Below are 19,164 nucleotides of genomic sequence, written 5' to 3'. Positions count from 1 at the left end.
GTTGATGATTGGCATAAACTACTAACAGAGGTAGTGAGGCAGTCAATAGTAAATTACTTAAAACATGCTTGGGATAAACATATCTCTATAGTAAGACAACAAGGTTAATGACCCCCCCCCCCCCCTAAAAAAAAATATATATATATATATATATATATATATATATATATATATATATATATATATATATATATATATATAATATAGGCAGACTCAATGGACTACTCAGTCATTTTATTCCGTCACTTTTCTATGTTTCTGCTATATTCTTCTTTTTGTTACCATAAAGTCATAATTAAAAAATTGAAATTTCCGAATTAATCATTTCCATTTTCACAGAAATTAAATATAACTTATTTTAGAAAAGTAAATGCATCTATATTGTAGTCAAGATATGCAAAGCCTAAGCATTGGCTGTAAGATAAGATCTGGGGAATACCTCTTGAAGTGCTGTATGTACAGGAATTAAGCTTCAAGATTCTCATCTTAACTTTGTTCAGGGAAACAATCCAAACTAAAGAACTAGGACTTAAATATTAAAGTCAGAGAGATGAAACATTTATACCCAAAGTCCGTGCACGTTCCTTTCAGTAGAATGTAAAACCACTAAAGGCTTCATGAATCTAATAAAGGAAATTAAAATTTACTGAGTGAAAGTGTAATTTTGAACAATCATGCTGGAAAAAAAAAAAAGATACATGCCAGGGTTAGTAATCTTTATGTGACTAGAAGTCAAGGAGGTCTTATAATAAATAGATTCAATAGCTTTTGAATGCAATTGTAATGATGGGTTGTAAGCTGCATTCATTATTCATGGCTGCAGCGCAGACTCAGCTGAGGGGCAGATCCTGGCATTCACTGTTACCAATGCAACAAGTCAGTGGCCTAGTCACTGAAGACTTGTAAACACTGCGATGCCTTCCCAGGAGAGAATTCCCATCTTTCTAAATAACTATATGGATCTTGATCTCACCGACTCCAAACAAAGGATAAGCACAGCCAAGACTTTTGTTACTCAGGTACATCTCCCAGTATATTATTCGATCAAGAAAGAGGCCTGCTACTTTGGTAAGTAATACCTGACAACTTGAGCTATTGAAATGAATTCCGTGTTGCGTTACCTAACAACAGACATGTCAGCCTGCAATGGTAACTGCAAGCTGTACCTGATTGCCATGGATGGTCCCAGCAGGTTTTTTTAAGAATTGTCCTTGCACATTTTTGCCTCTTGCTTTCAAAACATGCAAAAAAACAAAAAAAAGCATACAATGACTAAGCAGTTGTTGTTATATTCATAACATAATCACATTTAAAAGGCATTATTTTAAGTTTTAATTTTAGGTGTATATACAGTTTTTTTTTTCTTTTTTGCATGAGGCAGGATCTTTTTGCCATTTTATAGGTTAATTTCATAAAGGCAAATAGACTATTTTTTGCAGAAGTTGCACTTTCAATCATCCATTGAAAATGCTACTTTTCTAAAAGAATTTTTTTTTTGCAAATGATTGGGTATTCTTTTCAAAGTGAAATATCGCCACATTCACTAAGCTTTAGGGACAATTGCCGTGCACAGTGTAACTTCTCTTGTAAAGTGAACAGCTTATTTGTCTTTAGTAAATTAATCTCTTTTTCTCCACTGGAGAGATTCTCCCTCCTATATCTGTCCTGGTGACCATTGTCTCCGGAAAGCCACAATTTTACAGTTGTCACAGGAACAAGAAGTGAAAGGAATTCTACCCATGGTGACACCTGCTCTGGTGATGAGGATTTCCCCTTCCTTTGAAAAGATTTCCTCCTAAATTGCGCTGTGCCGTGGGGCCCAAGAGTAAAGGGAAATCATGCTGAAAAGACTCAGAAAGATAACTGACATGGGACTTAACAAATTGCCTACTCTATCCAAAACAAAACGTTTTGGCTTTACATACATATTAAAATGACCAGGTATAAAAAAAAAAAAAAAAAATGAAAAGTACAATATGTGAATGACACTTTCAACTCCTTAAGTATAGTACCTACATTCATATAGAAACAGATATTTGACATTATGCATCTTTGATGTGTAGCCTATTGTTCCCAATAAGACAACACGAGTCGACAAAATGACAATGGGTAATTTTCACCTATGGCCTTAAAGTGGTAGTAAACTGTTGAAAAAACCCCAAAAAAACAAAAAAAAAACCTGCAAGACAATGGCATAAGGAGCTAGCATGCATTGCATAATAGCACATTAGGAAATGCTGTGACCTCTGAGAGTACTGACATGTTCCCCTGTCCTTTCTTCCGGGTTCGCTGGCTCCGGCGCTGTGAGTGAGCAGAGCCGCGATGATGTCCCTCCCGCACATGCATGCAGAAGACCTCAAGGTCCGGCACTGTATAACACCAGTGGCTGCATTCAGGGTGAATATCTCCTAAACAGTGCACGTTTAGGAGACATTAATTTTACCTACAGGTAAGCCTTATTATAGGCTTACATGTAGATAAAAATAGCCAAGCAGGCTTTACTACCTCTTTAATAGACAAGTAGTCAATAATCGGTATTCTTTTAAAATTATGCCGCCAATTTCCTTTCAAGTATCTTGTTTTATGATAGCTTCTTTGCAGCTTTTACATTTTAATGCTAAAGAAACATTTTCTAAATGTTTATTGAACGTTTACTTATTGGACGCTTAAGTTTAAGTTTGCTTGACAGCATGTACCAGAAGAATGTTTTACTTTTCCCCTTCTGCCTTAATGTGGCACTGCAGCACCTGTGCAAGTTGTGACTTACCCAAATATAAAACTTGTGCAGAGTTATACATACCTCTCTTATGTCATGTGACAGACTTTGAGCCTAGCAATTGGTTGCTCAAGCATGGAGCATGACACGGTGGGACACGGTGGCAAACAGTAATGATGCAATTGTCCCCCTTCATGGCTGCAACAAAGGAAAAGTACAGATCACACTTAGGAGTGTTACCTTACATAAGCCTGGTCAAACTGTGAATTTAAATGATTTAGGATTTGCAAATTGCACCAGCTAGCTTAAATCCAAATTGCCATTAGGAAGCATCTAGAGGTGTGGTCTCCAACCAAAGGGCCATTTAAGTGTCCTTCAGACTTTGGGGGGCCGGACCGTGGCCAGTATGCACATAAAATGTCCTGGGAATAAGCAGTGCCCCATCATTGGTATCAATGGCAGCAATAGTGCCCCGTTGTTAGTGTCGAGATAAGGAATAGTTCCCCATCATTGGCATCAGTGGGTGTAATGGTCCTCCATAGCTGGTGTCAGTGGGAGGAATAGTGCCTTGTATCAGTGGCAGGGATAGTGCCTCAAGGGTTGGATAAGACCACTGTTCTAGACCTTCATCAGTTGCTGTAAGCAAATCCAGATTCGAACAGCATGTCACAATCTCATATCTGGCTCTTATACTTCTATACCTGCTATAAAGGCCAGATTTCACATTACCGTACATTAATTTATAGGGTATACCATTTAACATGGTCACATTTCCCACCCAACACTCTTTAACCACTTCAATACTGGGCACTTATACACCTTCCTGCCCAGATTTTCAGGTTTCAACGCTGTCGCACTTTGAATGACATTTGCGCGGTCATACAACACTGCACCCAAACTAAATTCTTATCAATTTTTTCCCACAAATAGAGCTTTATTTTAGTGATGTTTGATCACCTCTGGGATTTTTATTTTTTGTTAAACAAATAAAAAAGTAGGCTGAGAATTTTGAAGAAACAAAACATTTTTTGTTGTTTCTGTTACAAAACTTTGTAAATAAGTATGTTTTCTCCTTCACTGATGGGCACTGATGGGGCTGCATTGACAGACACTGATAAGGTGGCACCTATGAGGTGGCACTGATGATGGGCACTAATATGTGGTACTGATGGTACCCATAGGTGACACTGATTGGCACTGAAAGGTGGCACAGATGGGCACTGAAAGGTGGCACAGATGGGCACTGAAAGGCGGCATGGATGGGCACTGAGACATTGATGTGCACTTATTGATGGTATGGATGGATGCCAGTTAGTGCCAAACAATAGTGCCTGCCAATCAGTGGTGCCCATTGTGGGCACTGATTGGCATCCATTGTGGTGGCATCGCTGGTGGTCCAGTGTTGGCATCCTTTGTAGGACTGTACTGTTAATCGATCAGCGCAGACCCCCCTGTCAGAGGAGCAGGCGATCTTCTCTCCTCTACTCGCGTCTGACAGACGTGAGTGAGGAAAAGCCCATCACCGGCACATCGTAATTGGACACAGCTGATCATGTGGTAAAGAGTCTCCATCAGAGACTCTACCTAGATCGGAGTTGCAATAACGATAGCTGCAATGAGCGCCCCCAGGGGAGTGCACCACCTTGATATCCTGCTGGAAGTCATATGACGCCTGGCCAAGATATTGAAACCACGTTGCCAAATTCATATTGCTATATGGCGGGCGGCAAGCTTTTAACCACTCCCCTCACCTGAATCACAGGGTCCTTTTTCCACACTGCCATTTCATCCATTCTCAGAGGTCTGTGAATGGGAGGACTACAAGTCCCATCTGCTAGTGTAACAGACAGACATGCAGATCTCAATAGAGCACAAGCGTGGTGACCTCATTGCCCTTGTAGTCCATTATTTACTCCCTTCAGCCCCATAACAGAAGGTCCATAAATGGAGGTCTACAAATGGGGCTGGGGAAAAGTTTGCAGGAGCCTGTGCATGGCACCTATGATGTGCTGATCTTGGTTGCAGTGCTATGCAGGCTTCAATACAAATGTTTAATAAATGCAAATGTATATTTTAATAATGTGAATGCATTGATTAAATTATTGAAAACAGTGAAATGTGAATGTAAACTTCTGAACTCAGAATTAAGGGACTTTATCACAACTTATATCAATGTTGGGGAGATTTTTCACACTTCCCATATTGATAACAGCGCTAACAACATGACAGGAAGTGAGGGAAAATCTCCAAGGGGAACAAAGGCGGCAATAAAATAAAAAATTGTATGAAATACTTACCTTAATTTTCCTTACCTGACGCCAATATATGGTAGCATACATATGCTATAGCTCCGCCCCTATATCCACCCACGGGACCCATTTAGCATATAAAAGTCTGACAGAGCTCTACCTCCCCCATTCTCCATATAAAGCACAAAGATCAGAGGGAGAGTTTGTATGCGGCCATGTATTGGTGTCAGGAAAGGAACATTACGGTAAGTATTTGATACAATTTTCCATTTTCCTGACGTCAACATGGTAGCATACATATGATACATAATGAGCTTTTGAGAGGGAGGGTTTAATGCTACAAACGTAGTCTTTATTTGACAATAGACACAAAGCTTTGATGGTTTTCCTCCCACACTCTACTGTAGTAAGAGCTTCTGGATCCACCCTGCAGTGTTTTAAGAACATATGATGTGATGACCAGCTAGCCTCCTTGCAGACTGTCTCCAGAGACAATCCTGCCTGTGCCACCCAAGAAGACATTGCCCTGGTTGAGTGAGCTCTAACCACCTCTGGAGGATCCTTCCCGACTGCTCTATATTCCCGGTTAATAGTTTTTACTATCCAGACAGAGATGGTTCTGGCCGAGGCCCCTTTCCCTTTAAATTTTCATGATGATGAAAAAGTCTGTCAGAGTGTCTGAAATGTAGAAGTAGCCTGGAGATAAGCTTTGAGGACTTTTGGAATGTCCAACTCCTGCAGATCAGCATCTGATTCCTCTGGGAAGGCTGGAAGCACCCATTCACTGGAGAGATTAAATATCGATGCCACTTTTGGGACAAAATGATCCAGTGGTCTCAGCACAACCCTGTCTGGGAAGAACATGGAATAAAGGTTCTGCTGCCCCCAATTCTTGGAGTTCTGACAACCTCCCCCCTAAAGTTATGGCTAATAGGAAAGCCGTTTTTAAGGTGATATCCCATTATGAACAGTCTTTTGTTGGAGTATGAGGAGGGTTTGCTAGAAAATTGAGGACTACTGCCAGGTCCCATTGAGGGAACATATTTCTCTTGGGAGGGCGTAGTCTAAGTTCTGTTCTCATGAAGTGCTCCACCAGCAGGTTTGCTGCCCATTTCTTTTGGGTAAAAGCCAAGATGGCTGAAATTTGCACCTTAAGCGAACTTAGGCTGAGCCCCAAATCCAACCTGGATTGCAGGAAAGACAGGATTTGAAATACATTTGGGTCACTAGGGTCAAACTGACATCCAGCTGCAAAGCTCATGAACCTATCCCATATTGGGGAGTAGATGGCATTGGTTAACCCCTTTCTGGAACTCTGTAAAGTTCTAATACCCTTTGGAGAACATCCTAACTCTTGTAACCCCTGCCTTACAATCTCCAGGCCTCTAAGGCCAGTCGAGATGGTTGCGGATGTAGGGTATCGCCTTCAGACAGGAGAGGAGGAGTCACCGGCAGAGTGATCAGTGGGCACACACTGAGATCCATTGCCAGAAAGACCCATGGTCTCTGAGGCCAGTAAGGAAATACTGTGAAGACTTTCAAATTCTCTGTCAATCTCCTCAGGAATTTCAGGATTAAAGAAATTGGAGGGAAGGCATAGGCCAGTTGCCCAACCCAAGGATTGGTTAAGGCACCCATCCCCTCCGCTAATGGATGAGGGTAGCGTGATAGGAACCGGCTCACATTGCAGATGGTTGATGAGGCAAAAATATCCATCTTGTCCATCTTGCGGACACCCCCACTCGTGGATGGTCTGTTTGAACACTTCAGGGTCAAGGGACCATTCATTCGGGTACAGGAATTGTCTCGCTAGACGATCTGCTTCCAAGTTCTGACAGCCTGAAAGATATATGGCCCTCCAGCTTTCTCAAGAGGGATTGGCTTGTGTCAGGCCTTGTCGGTGTATGTAGGACACTGCTGTCATGTTGTTCAGATGGAGCAGGACTGAGCGGCCCTGTATGTGAGGCAGCAAGGTGGCCAACACCATGAATGCTGCTTGAAGTTCCAGAATATTGGAAACTAGGCCCTGAGTGGGAAATTGCCCTCTGCCCTGGATCTTGAGTTGTTCACAGGTGGTGCCCCACCCTGCTGCGCTTGCATCTGTAGTAACAATGATCCATGGCTGCGGCCCTAATGGACGATGCTGTGTACTGTTTTTTTTGTCTTTGTTTTCGCCTCCGGCTGGTGATCCTGATTGTCTGGGCTAGAAGCCTTCTTGGAAAACTCTTGAGTTTCCAGTGAACCCAGAGGATCAACAGAATACATGAAGCCATCATCCCGAGACTCATGCACTGGGATGCTGACATCACTGGTGCAGCCAATGCCTGTTGAAACTTCTCCATGATTTTGTGGAGTTTCTGAAGTGGCAAAGAAACTGTGGCTGCCTGAGTATTTAATTGGGCCTTTAGGTAGACCATATTCTGTGTAGGCTCCAGCTGTCCCTCAACGCAAATCTGAGGAACTACTGGTATGACTGAAGGATCGAGACATGCTGGTAGGCATATTGCAAGTCCACTGAAATCCTCCAGTCTCCTGGTTGAAAAACATGGATTATGCTTTGGAGAGACTCCATCTGGAGTCTATCCAAATAAATTGATTCAGCCTTTTGAGGTAGTTCTGGAGGCTGCCGCTTGAACAGCCAATAATGGCCCTGAGCCACTGTAGACTGAAGCTACAATTTTTTGGCAGTGGTCTTGCCATAACTGGGTCCCTTTGAGCCACCTGGCTCCAACTGCCTCCTCGGTGGGCCTGCCGTTAAGAGGGCTTCTGGGTATCTGAGGGAACCGCAGGGGTCCTAGCTCTCTGCGAAGGTTGATTGCGTACCCCTCTAACACCTTCTGAAGTCCTTGGATGGGCGAAAGCCTCCGAAATCCCAGTACCTGTTTGGCACTCCTCTAGATGGTTGCCCTCTCTGGCATCTGGACCTTCGATCATGGGGCACAAGACCTGATTTTCCTCCTGTAACCCCGGAGATGGCAGTCTCCAGTTATTTTTTCAAAACAGCGCCTTCCCATCAAAAGGCTGTTTACAGCTATTCTGCTTTGAGGATGGGTCAGCCGCCCAGGGTTTTAGTCACAGCACTCTTTTGGCTGTGACTGAGCAGAGCATCGCCCTGGAGGAACATCGAATGATGTCTATAGCTGCCTCACCTGCGAAGTCCCGAGAGTTTTATCTCATCAAGAGCCTTGATGATTTTCTTCTTTTGGCAGCTGTTTTTTGATCGCATACTCCAAGTTCTGCACCGACACTCGCATAGTACTTGCTTACTACTCCCTTGGGAGCTGCTGGGTGTGTTCATACCTTTCTGTTAACTGCATCCGTTCTTCCGCCCCTGCACAAATTTCGCAACACAGCAGAAACTCTATGAACTCCTAAAAGAACTTCATTTTCTCGGGTGCAGTATGTTACAAGATTGCTTAGGGAAATACGAGCTACCTCTCTTTTTGGTTTCTGAGTGTAATTAAAGTCCTTTCCTATGATCTGACCAATACCCCTCTGAAAGACACTGTGGATATGTGGATGCTGGAAGCCCCAGGCCTCACCTGCCTATCTTGACTCCTGCGATCCTCCTGCGTCAGCTCAGGAAAGTCCTGGACGAATAAACACCACTGGGTTGAACTCCCTCTGAACTCTCCCACCGACAGTCTATGATTGCCACAGAAAACCGATCCCAGTCTAATGCGTCCTGTTTACAGCTACTTCCCGCTCCTCATGGTAAGATGCATCCCAGGCTGAGATACTCGATCCACTTCTCCTGGAGTTACATGATGGTGTAGTTTTGTTGGACCATCCAGAACGGAGGTCTCTGAACCCTCAGGTCTTCAGGTATAGTTCCTGTAATCCAGCGCAGGGGTCTCTGAACCCCCAGGCCTTCAAGCCTGCTCCTTGTGGGTTACATTTCTGCATCCTCTCTCTGGATCCAACTCTTCCCTTCTCCTACCAAGAGCACGTGACCCCCAGTTTATATGTAAGGCCTGCCCCTGCCAATACAATTTAATGATTGGTCCAGGGCTCTCCATACAAACTGCCCCAGTCCCCAGCCCACCTTCCTTCCAGAATATTTCTATGGAAGGTAAGGGAGATCTTTCAGGGTAGAATGCACGTAGCCACACCCTCCCCTCTCTACTCTGTCACTCCTCCCATCCAAACCAAACAACCAGCCCTAAAGAAATGTAAAGCCCTGACAAATTTGCCTAACACTTACCTGACTAAACCTAATTAGCACCCACCTAAAGGTGGTGGGTGCTACAGGATGTTAAAGCAACGGCAGGTTTACAAGAACCACCTGCCGCAAGTTAAAACTTTCTTAAGTCCATGTCAATGCATCAATCAAGGATAGAAAGGAGGAAGAGTCTTCCATCGGAAGTGTCACATTCTTGGCCAGTCTGGTGACTGCCACATCCATCGTTGGTGGGTTAGATAAAGGAGTTTCATCCTCCTCCTTTAGTAGATACAACTTCTGCAACCTATTGGTTGAGGAGGATTTTCCCTCCCCCTTTTCCCATTCCTCCTGAAACAGACCTCTTATTTCTGTCATAAGGGGAAAGGTTTCTTTAGGTTCCTCCTATGGAACCCAAAGGCTTGTTCACATTTGCAGCAGGATCTGCTATTGCAATGAAAAGCTATCTGTGCTTAGGTCACTTTTCAGAGGCATTTGATATCACATAGAGGGGACAAGTGTCCCTACTATGCGATTTTCAAAGAGCGATTTGTACACAATGTTGAATGGGAGTCGCCCATTCACTTTGCTGCCCTGCGTGTGTAAAAATAAGCCCCTGCTCCTATTTAGGGGTGACCAGCTTTGCACAATGTTTTTAAAGGCATGTTCTCCCATGTGGCAATCACGGCAGACTTGCATCCCATTTGGGGTACCCTGAAAAGATAAAGGCACCTAATACGTGTTGTGCAACCATTGCCACACAGTTTAAAATCAGATTGTATGGTGTGTGATAATAGGTTTTCTCCTTCTTTGGAGGAGGTTCTGGATCCTCCCATTCCAGTGCAGCTTTTACTGCCTTAATGAATGGTGCTATTAGCGCAAAATCAAAGCCTGAACCTTCAGGATCCTCTGCCGAGGAGGAGGTGATATCTTCTCCCTCTGCTTGGAAGGTTGGCTGTAATACTGGGTCTGGGGAATCAGCCTGCCTAATCTGCTGGGCTGGAGTCACCCCTGAAGTGCCTGGTACCCCTCTAGTTTGGTTTGGTTTAGACCTTGTACAGGGCCCACACTGTTTGTCTGCTTCTGTCCCTGGTTGCCTGAGATGACTGGAAATATGCCAGTGAGTTGGGGACTACTTTCTTGAGCAAGGTTGACACCTGCTGGCTCTCATACACCTGGTCTCTGGCAAGCTGCCTGAAGCAGTTGCTGCAAAGTAGCTTTCCAGGCATAGGATCATCTCCACATGACCAACATTTGCCTTTCGAGCACTGAGCCCTCGGAGGAGAATCTGGAAAAATCCTGATGATCCAGAGGGTCTCCTAGAGTGGGAGTGGGAGTGGCCAGGAAGGCAATCTCGTCAGGGCAGAAAAACATTCTTTATCCCACATCTTCTAACTTACCCAAAGTTGGCCCTTACCTGGTATTGCGGTGGTCTTGGTTATGTGGTGTTAGGCTGGTGGAAGAACTGAAAGGTGCAAGGGGGACTGCATGGGAACAGAGGGAATAAGGGAAGCGAGAGAGAAAAAAAAATACATTTATACTCCCTTTTTTTGGCAAAGAGTAACACATTAAATTAACCTCCTTAGCGGTAATCCCGAGTCTGGCTCGGGTTGGGAATTTCATTACAATAGCGGTAACCCCGAGCCAGACTCGGGCTTGCACCGCTCGATGCAGGGGAGGACACAGGTAACGTTACTTACCTTGTCCCCTGGATCCAGCGATGTCCGCCGCGCTGTGTGATCGAGCCGTCCTGCGCTCGATTCACAGTGCCGAATGCCGCCGAGCTCCGTTCCCTGCGACGTTACGACGCACGGGAGCGGAGAACGGCGGCAAATTCAAAAATGTAAAAAGACACAAAACACACACAGCACTGTAATCTTACAGATTACAGTGCTGTAGTAAAAAATACACACCCCCTTTGTCCCTAGTGGTTTGTGCAATGCCCTGCATGCACTTTTATATTATAAATACTGTTTTTTACTGCTTGGAATTTGGAGATTGTCCATAGCAACCAAAACATGTCCCTTTTTCATTTTTTTTTGGATTTGATTACATTATTAAATAATTTTTATTATTCTTTATTATATTATAAACTTTATCATACCCGGGATGTCCGCTAGACTCTGGTTTGAAGAGATTTCAGAGCGTTATTCCTAAGAATTACTGGACTACAAAATAAAAGCCAGATTTCCATGCAAAATAATTGTACCGCTTTCAGCACCTTATTCCAGACTGAATCATACCGCCAGGGAGGTTAAAAGAAATGTGAGCAACCCCCCCCCCCCCATCCCCTAGTAATATATTGCTCTTCCCCACTTCTATCTCCATTACTAAGATAGAAAAACTTACCTGTCATTGATTGTTCCTCAGAATGAGATGATGCCTCTCTGGATGCCCGAATAGCAAAGGCATCCATTACCTGGCCATTTGTGCTCTGTAAATAAAGCACCTGAGAGAGAGAGAGAGAGACTCAGCCCTCTCTCGCCTCTGTTAATCAAGAAAAGGCTAGTACAATTGGAGGGAAGCCAACGCCCATCCACACAAAAGGAAACTTTTAAGCTGGCTACACATCATACAATCCTCTGCAGATTTTTTCAGATTTACCAAAAATGTTTGCACATTTACCAAAACCACACAATATGAGGTCAAACGTTAAGAGCCTCAATTTGTATGCAATCAGGCAGGCCCCTGTACCACATGGTCTAAAGGAAATCAGACAATAAAAACTGCAATGTGTGTATGGGGTCTTTAGAGCAAGAAAAAGAAAAGTTTTACAGAAATTGACAGACCTAGAAAGAGTTCCATAGAAGAGAAGACATCATGCAGTCGCAGCTGCTGGGTGCAGACTCCAAAGCAGGCATGCCACAAGAGGATTGTCGTCTCTGATTAGAGAACACCTTGACCCGAAAAGACCACCAGAAGGGATTCCCCACCTTGTTGGTGCGTTTGGCAGCCTAAGATGTTGGACTGCGTACTGAAAGAGGCTGAACCCAGACGGACTCCGACGTAGTCGGCAGGTAAGAGCTTTATCCTAAGTGTAACGGTTTGTAGGTGTTGATCTTTTGAGGACAAAAATTAGAATGAGGAGGTAGCTCTCAGTCAGACTTTTATAGAGCTAAACAGGTCCTGTGGATGGATATTGGGGCGGAGCTATATCATACGTATGCTGCCATGTTGGCATCAGGAAAAGTAGGTCCTAGGCTTCCTACCCTCTGATAAAAGAGATGTTTTCATTGCTGTTGTGTCTCTGTTAAAGAGATTTCTGCTCATGTCCTGTTTCTGCTACAGTACTTTCAACATAACTGAAGTGAAGGAAAATTTTACCAAAATGGTAAAGATGGGGAAAAAAAATAACAATCGAGACTACAGGGGGTGTTTTATGTGGCGCTACCTAGATAAATACTATTAAAGTGATTAGACTAAAAGAATAAATTTATAGATGAAAATTATAAGTAAAATTATGTGAATCTATCCAACGTATCAAATAGTGAAAAATATTAATCAAGCTCCTAACGGCAATAAAGTGCATTGAATATCAATCTGCCCTAAATAATAAAGTGTATCAGCAGTATAAAAATAAATCTCAATTGCAGAAATGCATACAGTGGTGCAAATAGTGAAAAATCGCCTAGCATATTGCTGCCATAATTCTAAAGCAATTAATGAATGACAAGTGCTTCAAAAAAAAAATCAAAATAAAATATACCAAAGATAATAGTACACTAAAAATAATAATATGCTAAAATTATATATATCTACATTAAACGCAAATTGCATGCAACAGTGTAAAATAGTGCAAAATCACATTAGGGCAATATAAACAATAAAAAATATTCTGTGAACATTAAATATCCAGTGCACAGTGAAACCAGTGTATAAACAGTCCACTCCAAAAAATGTGCAGTCTGTTTAGCAATAAATAATATCCATGCAATGTGAGCAGTCAATATGGTGTTCCCTCTTCCTTTGACTTTCAGTGCTTTACATGCACCCCTTGTTTCCCCCAGCCTCTCACCTCCAAAAAAGGTCCCTACGGACCGGATCACACTTGAGGGGTGGTTAGTAACCAATCTTCCACCATTAAAAACGAAAGCCTCCAAGAACTCCAACTAGTTCCTCCAATAGCGGTAATCCAGGCAGTATATAAAAGAATAAGGGGGGGCTCCAATGAGTAGTAACGCACAATATTTATTTGCAATAAAACATCAACACTTACATTCAAGTAAAACTTTTCAGGAAATGTACACAGCGGAGCGTCCGGCCTCGGCCGCGACCGGAAGTAACAAGTGACACCTCAACTCCTACCTGACGCGTTGCGTCATGACCACGAGAAAGTTACGTGGTCGTGACGGAACGCCAGTCTTACTATACTTCCGGTACGTCCTACGTTCTTCATTTGATCCCCATGAAGAAGTCACGTGGTATGACGTAACGCGTAGGGAGTGGCCGTACCGGAAGTATAGTAAGACTGACGGAAGACGCCACACAACCATCTTCCTTACTGTGCTATTCATTCTGTTTTGAATGTGAGAGTCTTTGATATTGTTTTAATAAATCGATCTGCTTATTTTAAAATACTACACCATTGGAGCCTCCTCTCTCTCTCTCCTTCCCCTTCCCTTCTTGTCTTGAGCCATACACTACGGAATATATCTGAGGATCTACAGTGCAAAGCCTATATGCTAGGATTGGCCCTCTAGTGGCGGAATTTTATTAATACATCCCTCATCTGGATTTCCTTGATGGCTAAATATGGTGTATGAAATGAGAGATTCCTGGGGTGCTTTTTTGATCAGCTTGTTTACTCTATCTTAAGGTGAGAGTTCTGGGAGCTCGGATTAGTGGACTCTGCATCATTGGTCCTCCTTCCATTTATTTTTCACTTATTTTTGTGCTTTTTTATGGACTATTTTTTTCACTTTATATATGTTGATTTTTTCACGTAGCATTATTTTGAGTTCTTTGATTATAGTATCTGAGTGGCACGATTTGCGCAGGACTCTTTTTTGATTACTTGTCATTCATTAATTGCTTTAGAATTATGGCAGCAATATGCTAGGCGATTTTTCACTATTTGCACCACTGTATGCATTTCTGCAATTGAGATGTATTTTTATACTGCTGATACACTTTATTATTTAGGGCAGATTGATATTCGATGCACTTTATTGCCTTTAGGAGCTTGATTAATATTTTTCACTATTTGATACGTTGGATAGATTCACATAATTTTACTTATAATTTTTATCTATAAATTTATTCTTTTAGTCTAATTACTTTAATAGTATTTATCTAGGTAGCGCCACATAAAACACCCCCTGTAATTTGATTTAGAGTGCAGAGAACACTTTTATATGTGAGCAGCTTCCTACATTTCATACCCATTTTTTCCTAGCGAGAGTGTTGCGCAACAGGACTTTCCCATTTTTATAAACAAGCAAGACTAACTCTTTTCCATCCAAATCTAAAAAAAAAAATATAGAAGTTTGCAAATCTACTCAAATGCACAATGCTGGCAGAATTTGGTGCTCTTCAAAATAGCAGTTACAACTAATTTCAAACAATGCACATGGGTATCAGACCTGAATGTTGCCATTATTCTTGAGGTTAAAGGACTATGGGGGTTATTTACTAAAGGCAAATCCATTTTGCACTACAAGTGCAATGAAAGTGCAGTTAGAAGTGCAGTCACTGTAGCTCTGAGGGGTAGATCTGAAATGAGGGGAAGCTCTGCTGATTTTATCATCCAATCATGTGCAAGCTAAAATGCTGTTTTTTCTTTTTCTTGCATGTCCCCCTAAGATCTACAGCGACTGCACTTGAAAGTGCACTTGTAGTGCAAAGTGGATTTGCCTTTTGTAAATAACCCCCTATGTCACACTGGTGGTTTTGTAGCAGCCAATGAAAGGTCCTTTTTGCTGAGATCTAATTTGTGATTGAGATTTGCACTTCTAAAGTTAGATGTGGTCACCCCTTAACCCCACCTGACCAGCTGCCATAACTGATCCTCAGATATATTGCATCTCTAGATTTTGTCCCTGTTATGGCTTCCTCTAAAATAGTGATGACATCAGTAACATACTTACATTAAAATGCTTTTATACAGTGTGGGAACTGGATAAGTTTAAAAATATTTGACACAAGAATTAAATTAAAACTAATACAAGCTGAAGAGTTTGACTGTGTGATTCTTAGATTTTTAGGAAACATCTCAAGGTGAAAGACATCCCCTGAGCAAAATGTCTTTGTCACTGTGAACATCTAATGAAAAATCAAAAGAAAAAAAAAAAAAAAGATTGTAGGTGACTGGGTCATATTGCCAGCGGCATACATCTCAGGTGCAGATGAAGGTGAGGGAACTTTATAACTAGGCTGAAGATTGCCATATAACTAGATTCTGACTGGAGCCTGAATTTCATTAGAAAGATTTATCTCATTCTTCCCTCATCTGTCCATTATACATTTCCACACATTCCTCTTCATTATAGATTTGGGATTTCCTGTTTTTTCTTTGTTTTTGTTCTACCTCTAGGATTTTTGTGACCATGCAGAAAATTTCTATACAAACAAGGTCCAAAAAGCTGGATAAAAAGAAACGGATTGTTTCTTTTCAAAAAAACAAAACTTTAAAAGAAACTTTATTCATCTAATAGGCATGCCTAATCTTTAAAGCACATTGGCCATCAATGATCTCTATTGTAAGCAACAACAAGAAGATAAATAATTATCACAAAGACGCCATTTTTAACCACTTCAGGACCGCCCCCATATATATATATATATATATATATATATATATATATATATACTGCTGCCGGGCGGCTCTATCGCGTGAAACAACGTACCTGCACGTTGCTTCTTGCACTAGATACTGTGGGTGCGCGTGCGTGCCCGCTGCACAATGGGGGAGCAAATCCGCGGGTCTGGTGGACCCAATGTCTGACGGCCAACCCACGATCGCTCCACAATGAGGCAAAACAGGATCTGCCTATGTAAACAAGGCAGATCCCTAATTCTGACAGGGAAGTACACAGAGATATTCTGTTCCTAGTAATCAGGAACGGTGATCTCTGTGTTCTTCCTGTCAGGTCAAACCCCACACAGTTAGAAAACACTCCCAGGGAACACACTTAACCCTTTAATAGCCCCTGATGTTGACTCATTCCCTGCCAGTGTCATTTATACAGTGATCAGTGCATTTTTCTTTTAGCACTGATCACTGTGTTGGTGTCACTGGTCCCTGAAAAAATTTGTACCATAGGGTCAGATTTGTCCGCCGCAATGTCGCAGTCCCGCTAAAAAATTGCTGACTGCCACCATTACCAGTAACAACAATAGAACAAATTAAGTCCATAAATCTATCCCATAGCTTGTAGATGCTATAACTTTTGTGCAAACCAATCAATATACATTTATTGGGATTTGTTTTACCAAAAATATGTAGAAGAGTATATATTGGCCTAAACTGAATTTTTTTATTTTTTTTATTTTTTTTTGGGATATGTATTATAGCAGAAAATAAATATATATTTTTTTTTTCATAATTGTCAGTCTTTTGTTTGTTTATAGCACAAAAAATATAAACCACAGATGTGATCAAATACCACTATTTTTGGGAAAAAAAGGAGAACAACTTTGTTTGGGTACAGCGTCGCATGACTGCACAATTGTCAGTTAAACTAATGCAGTGCTGCATCGCAAAAAATGGCCTGGTCATTAAGGGGGTAAAAGCTTCCAGAGCTGAAGTAGTTAAATAATATCCCATATCTAAAACCAATTCCACATAAGCGTTAACATGCAGTAGTTGTTTTCAATCTTTGTAAATCCGGAGTTTTCATTAAAATAAGACCTGGTGATCCTTTCATTAAAGTTGATACAAAATAATGTTCATTAGCAAGGAACTTACATTCCACATTAATAGGTATGCTACCAAAATTAGTATGGGCTCTAACTTGCCTTCAAGGTTGCTCATGTTTCTTCTTGCCGCAGGATGTCATTTTGCTGAAGCCCAGAACCCCTGACCAGCAGTAAATGTTTTGGCTGTCAGCAGTTTGACCTCTAGTGGTTCTGATTTGCCAGTAAATAGGGAGCAACAGAACATGTGCAGAGCAGGGTGAGACAGTGTAATACTAGATTATAGACAGTATAAGCACTTTTAATGTTTTACATAGCTATACCAATCTGCCAATCCCTGCACTGGCTTCCACTCACCCAACAAATAAAATTATTTTTTTAGATTGTAAGCTCTAACGAGCAGGGCCCTCTGATTCCTCTTGTACCAAATTGTAATGTAACTGTAATGTCTGCCCTCATGTTGTAAAGCGCTGAGCAAACTGTTGGCGCTATATAAAACCTGTATAATAATAATAATAATAATACCTGGGGAACCAGCATGAAGTGATTTATCAGGACTTAATTTTCTGACTAAAGTCCCATTTTAAAGTGGTTCTAAAGGCTGAAGGTTTTTTTTTTTTTTTTTTTTTTTTACCTTCATGCATTGAGACAGCAGCAAGAGCCATGCTACTGTCAATCACAGCCAGACAGCTAATGAGGAGAGAGGGGGCAGGGCAAAGCCACAGCTCTGTGTCTGAATGGTCACGCAGAGCAGCGCTTCATAAGTGCTCCTGCTTGGGTGCCCCCCATTGCAAGCTGCTTGCTCTGGGGGACACTCGACAGGAGGAAGAAGCCCAGGAGCGCCGGAGGGGGACCCCTGAAGAGGAGGATCAGGGCTGCGCTGTGCAAAAAGCATGCAAGTATAACGGGTTTGTTATATTTCGTTTATTTTTTATTGCCTTCAAAAAGGGGTTGTAAAGGTATTGTTTTTTTTTAAATAATAAACATCTTATACTTACCTCCACTGTGCAGCTCGTTTTTCACAGAGTGGCCCCGAACCTGGTCTTCTGGGGTCCCTCGGCGGCTGTCTCCCCTTCCCCCTGCAAGGACTTCTCACGTTCATGCGAGCTCCCTTGCATGGTGAGGAGTGCTTGCGGGCGCGTCATTGGATGTGATTGACAGCAGCGAGAGCCAATGGCTGCATTGCTTTCAATCCATCCACTGTAACGAATCAGCGGCCAGGCTGATCGGCGAAGAGGATGTCGGGTGCGAGAGCGGGACTTTCGAGGGGTCAGGTAAGTAAAACGGGGGTGCTGGGGGGGGAGAGGTCGACATTGTCTGATGTTTTTTTTCACCTTAATGCATAGAATACATTAAGGTGATTTTTTTTTTTACCTTTACAACCCCTTTAGTATCAGTTTAAGCTCCTTGTTTGGTTATTTATGTAGGATGACAGTTCTCTCCCAATTGTGCAAATCTCCCATATACTGCCCTGGTTGACCCTACAAGTGACCATGCCAGTGCAAATTTACAGAGACATGCATTACCCTTACAGTCTCTATTTTAGTTTAAGACAGAATAATATTTATTGCCAGATGTTATAACTTGTCCACTTGTAAAATAGATGTATACCTAAACCTTGTGGAAAGGCAACCCTAAGGAAATGGGTCATAGTCAGTCTATCTCCAGTGTTAAGTGTTACAACTGCAGGAACCAGATAATGAAAATCATTAATTAAGAAGATAAAGCATTATGAAGTCGATTATGAAAGATTTGTTTTTTAACCTAGGCATCCATATCATGTTAAATGTTATTCATTTTAGCTAATATAAAGCTAATGAGCATTTCATTAATCATTATGGCATTAGGTTTATTTTTCAGCATCCGAAAAAGGTAAATGGAAGTTTTACCACTGCTTAGCAATCGCTCATCTCAGCACGGAGTGAGATTTAGCCTGGTCGGATGTCTTCTATTTTTATTATAAATCTTTTTCCACAAACAACCTGCTTAACCACTTGCCGACCACCACATGTACATTTACATCGGCAGAATGGCACGGCTGGGCAAATGGGCGTACAGGTACGTCCATTTGAATTTGCCGCCGTGCGATAACGTGAACACCACCGGCGACCCTGCCCGGAGCTCCATGACTAGGATTGCGGATCCCATGGACTCGAAGTCTGCGGGGATACCTGCGATCGTCTCAT

At 42.2% G+C, this 19,164-nt stretch overlaps 1 protein-coding gene across 1 annotated transcript in view; it reads left to right on the top strand.

The window, feature by feature from the left end:
* The first annotated feature begins 869 nt into the window (after positions 1-869).
* The window catches only part of CUNH10orf90 (chromosome unknown C10orf90 homolog), a 323,122-nt gene continuing 304,827 nt past the window's right edge, over positions 870-19,164 (top strand). The window contains exon 1 of the mRNA XM_077455509.1: positions 870-1,068. Coding sequence (XP_077311635.1) covers positions 915-1,068 — 154 coding nt within the window. The 5' untranslated portion in view covers positions 870-914. The remainder of the gene's footprint in view (positions 1,069-19,164) is intronic.

Source organism: Lithobates pipiens, unplaced genomic scaffold (assembly GCF_037356315.1).
Source record: "Lithobates pipiens isolate NorthernLeopardFrog02 unplaced genomic scaffold, aLitPip1_a1.2 Scaffold_25, whole genome shotgun sequence".
Taxonomy (NCBI): Eukaryota; Metazoa; Chordata; class Amphibia; order Anura; family Ranidae; genus Lithobates; species Lithobates pipiens.
The sequence above is the reverse complement of the archived record's forward strand: the minus strand, read 5'-3'. Positions and strand labels throughout refer to the sequence as shown.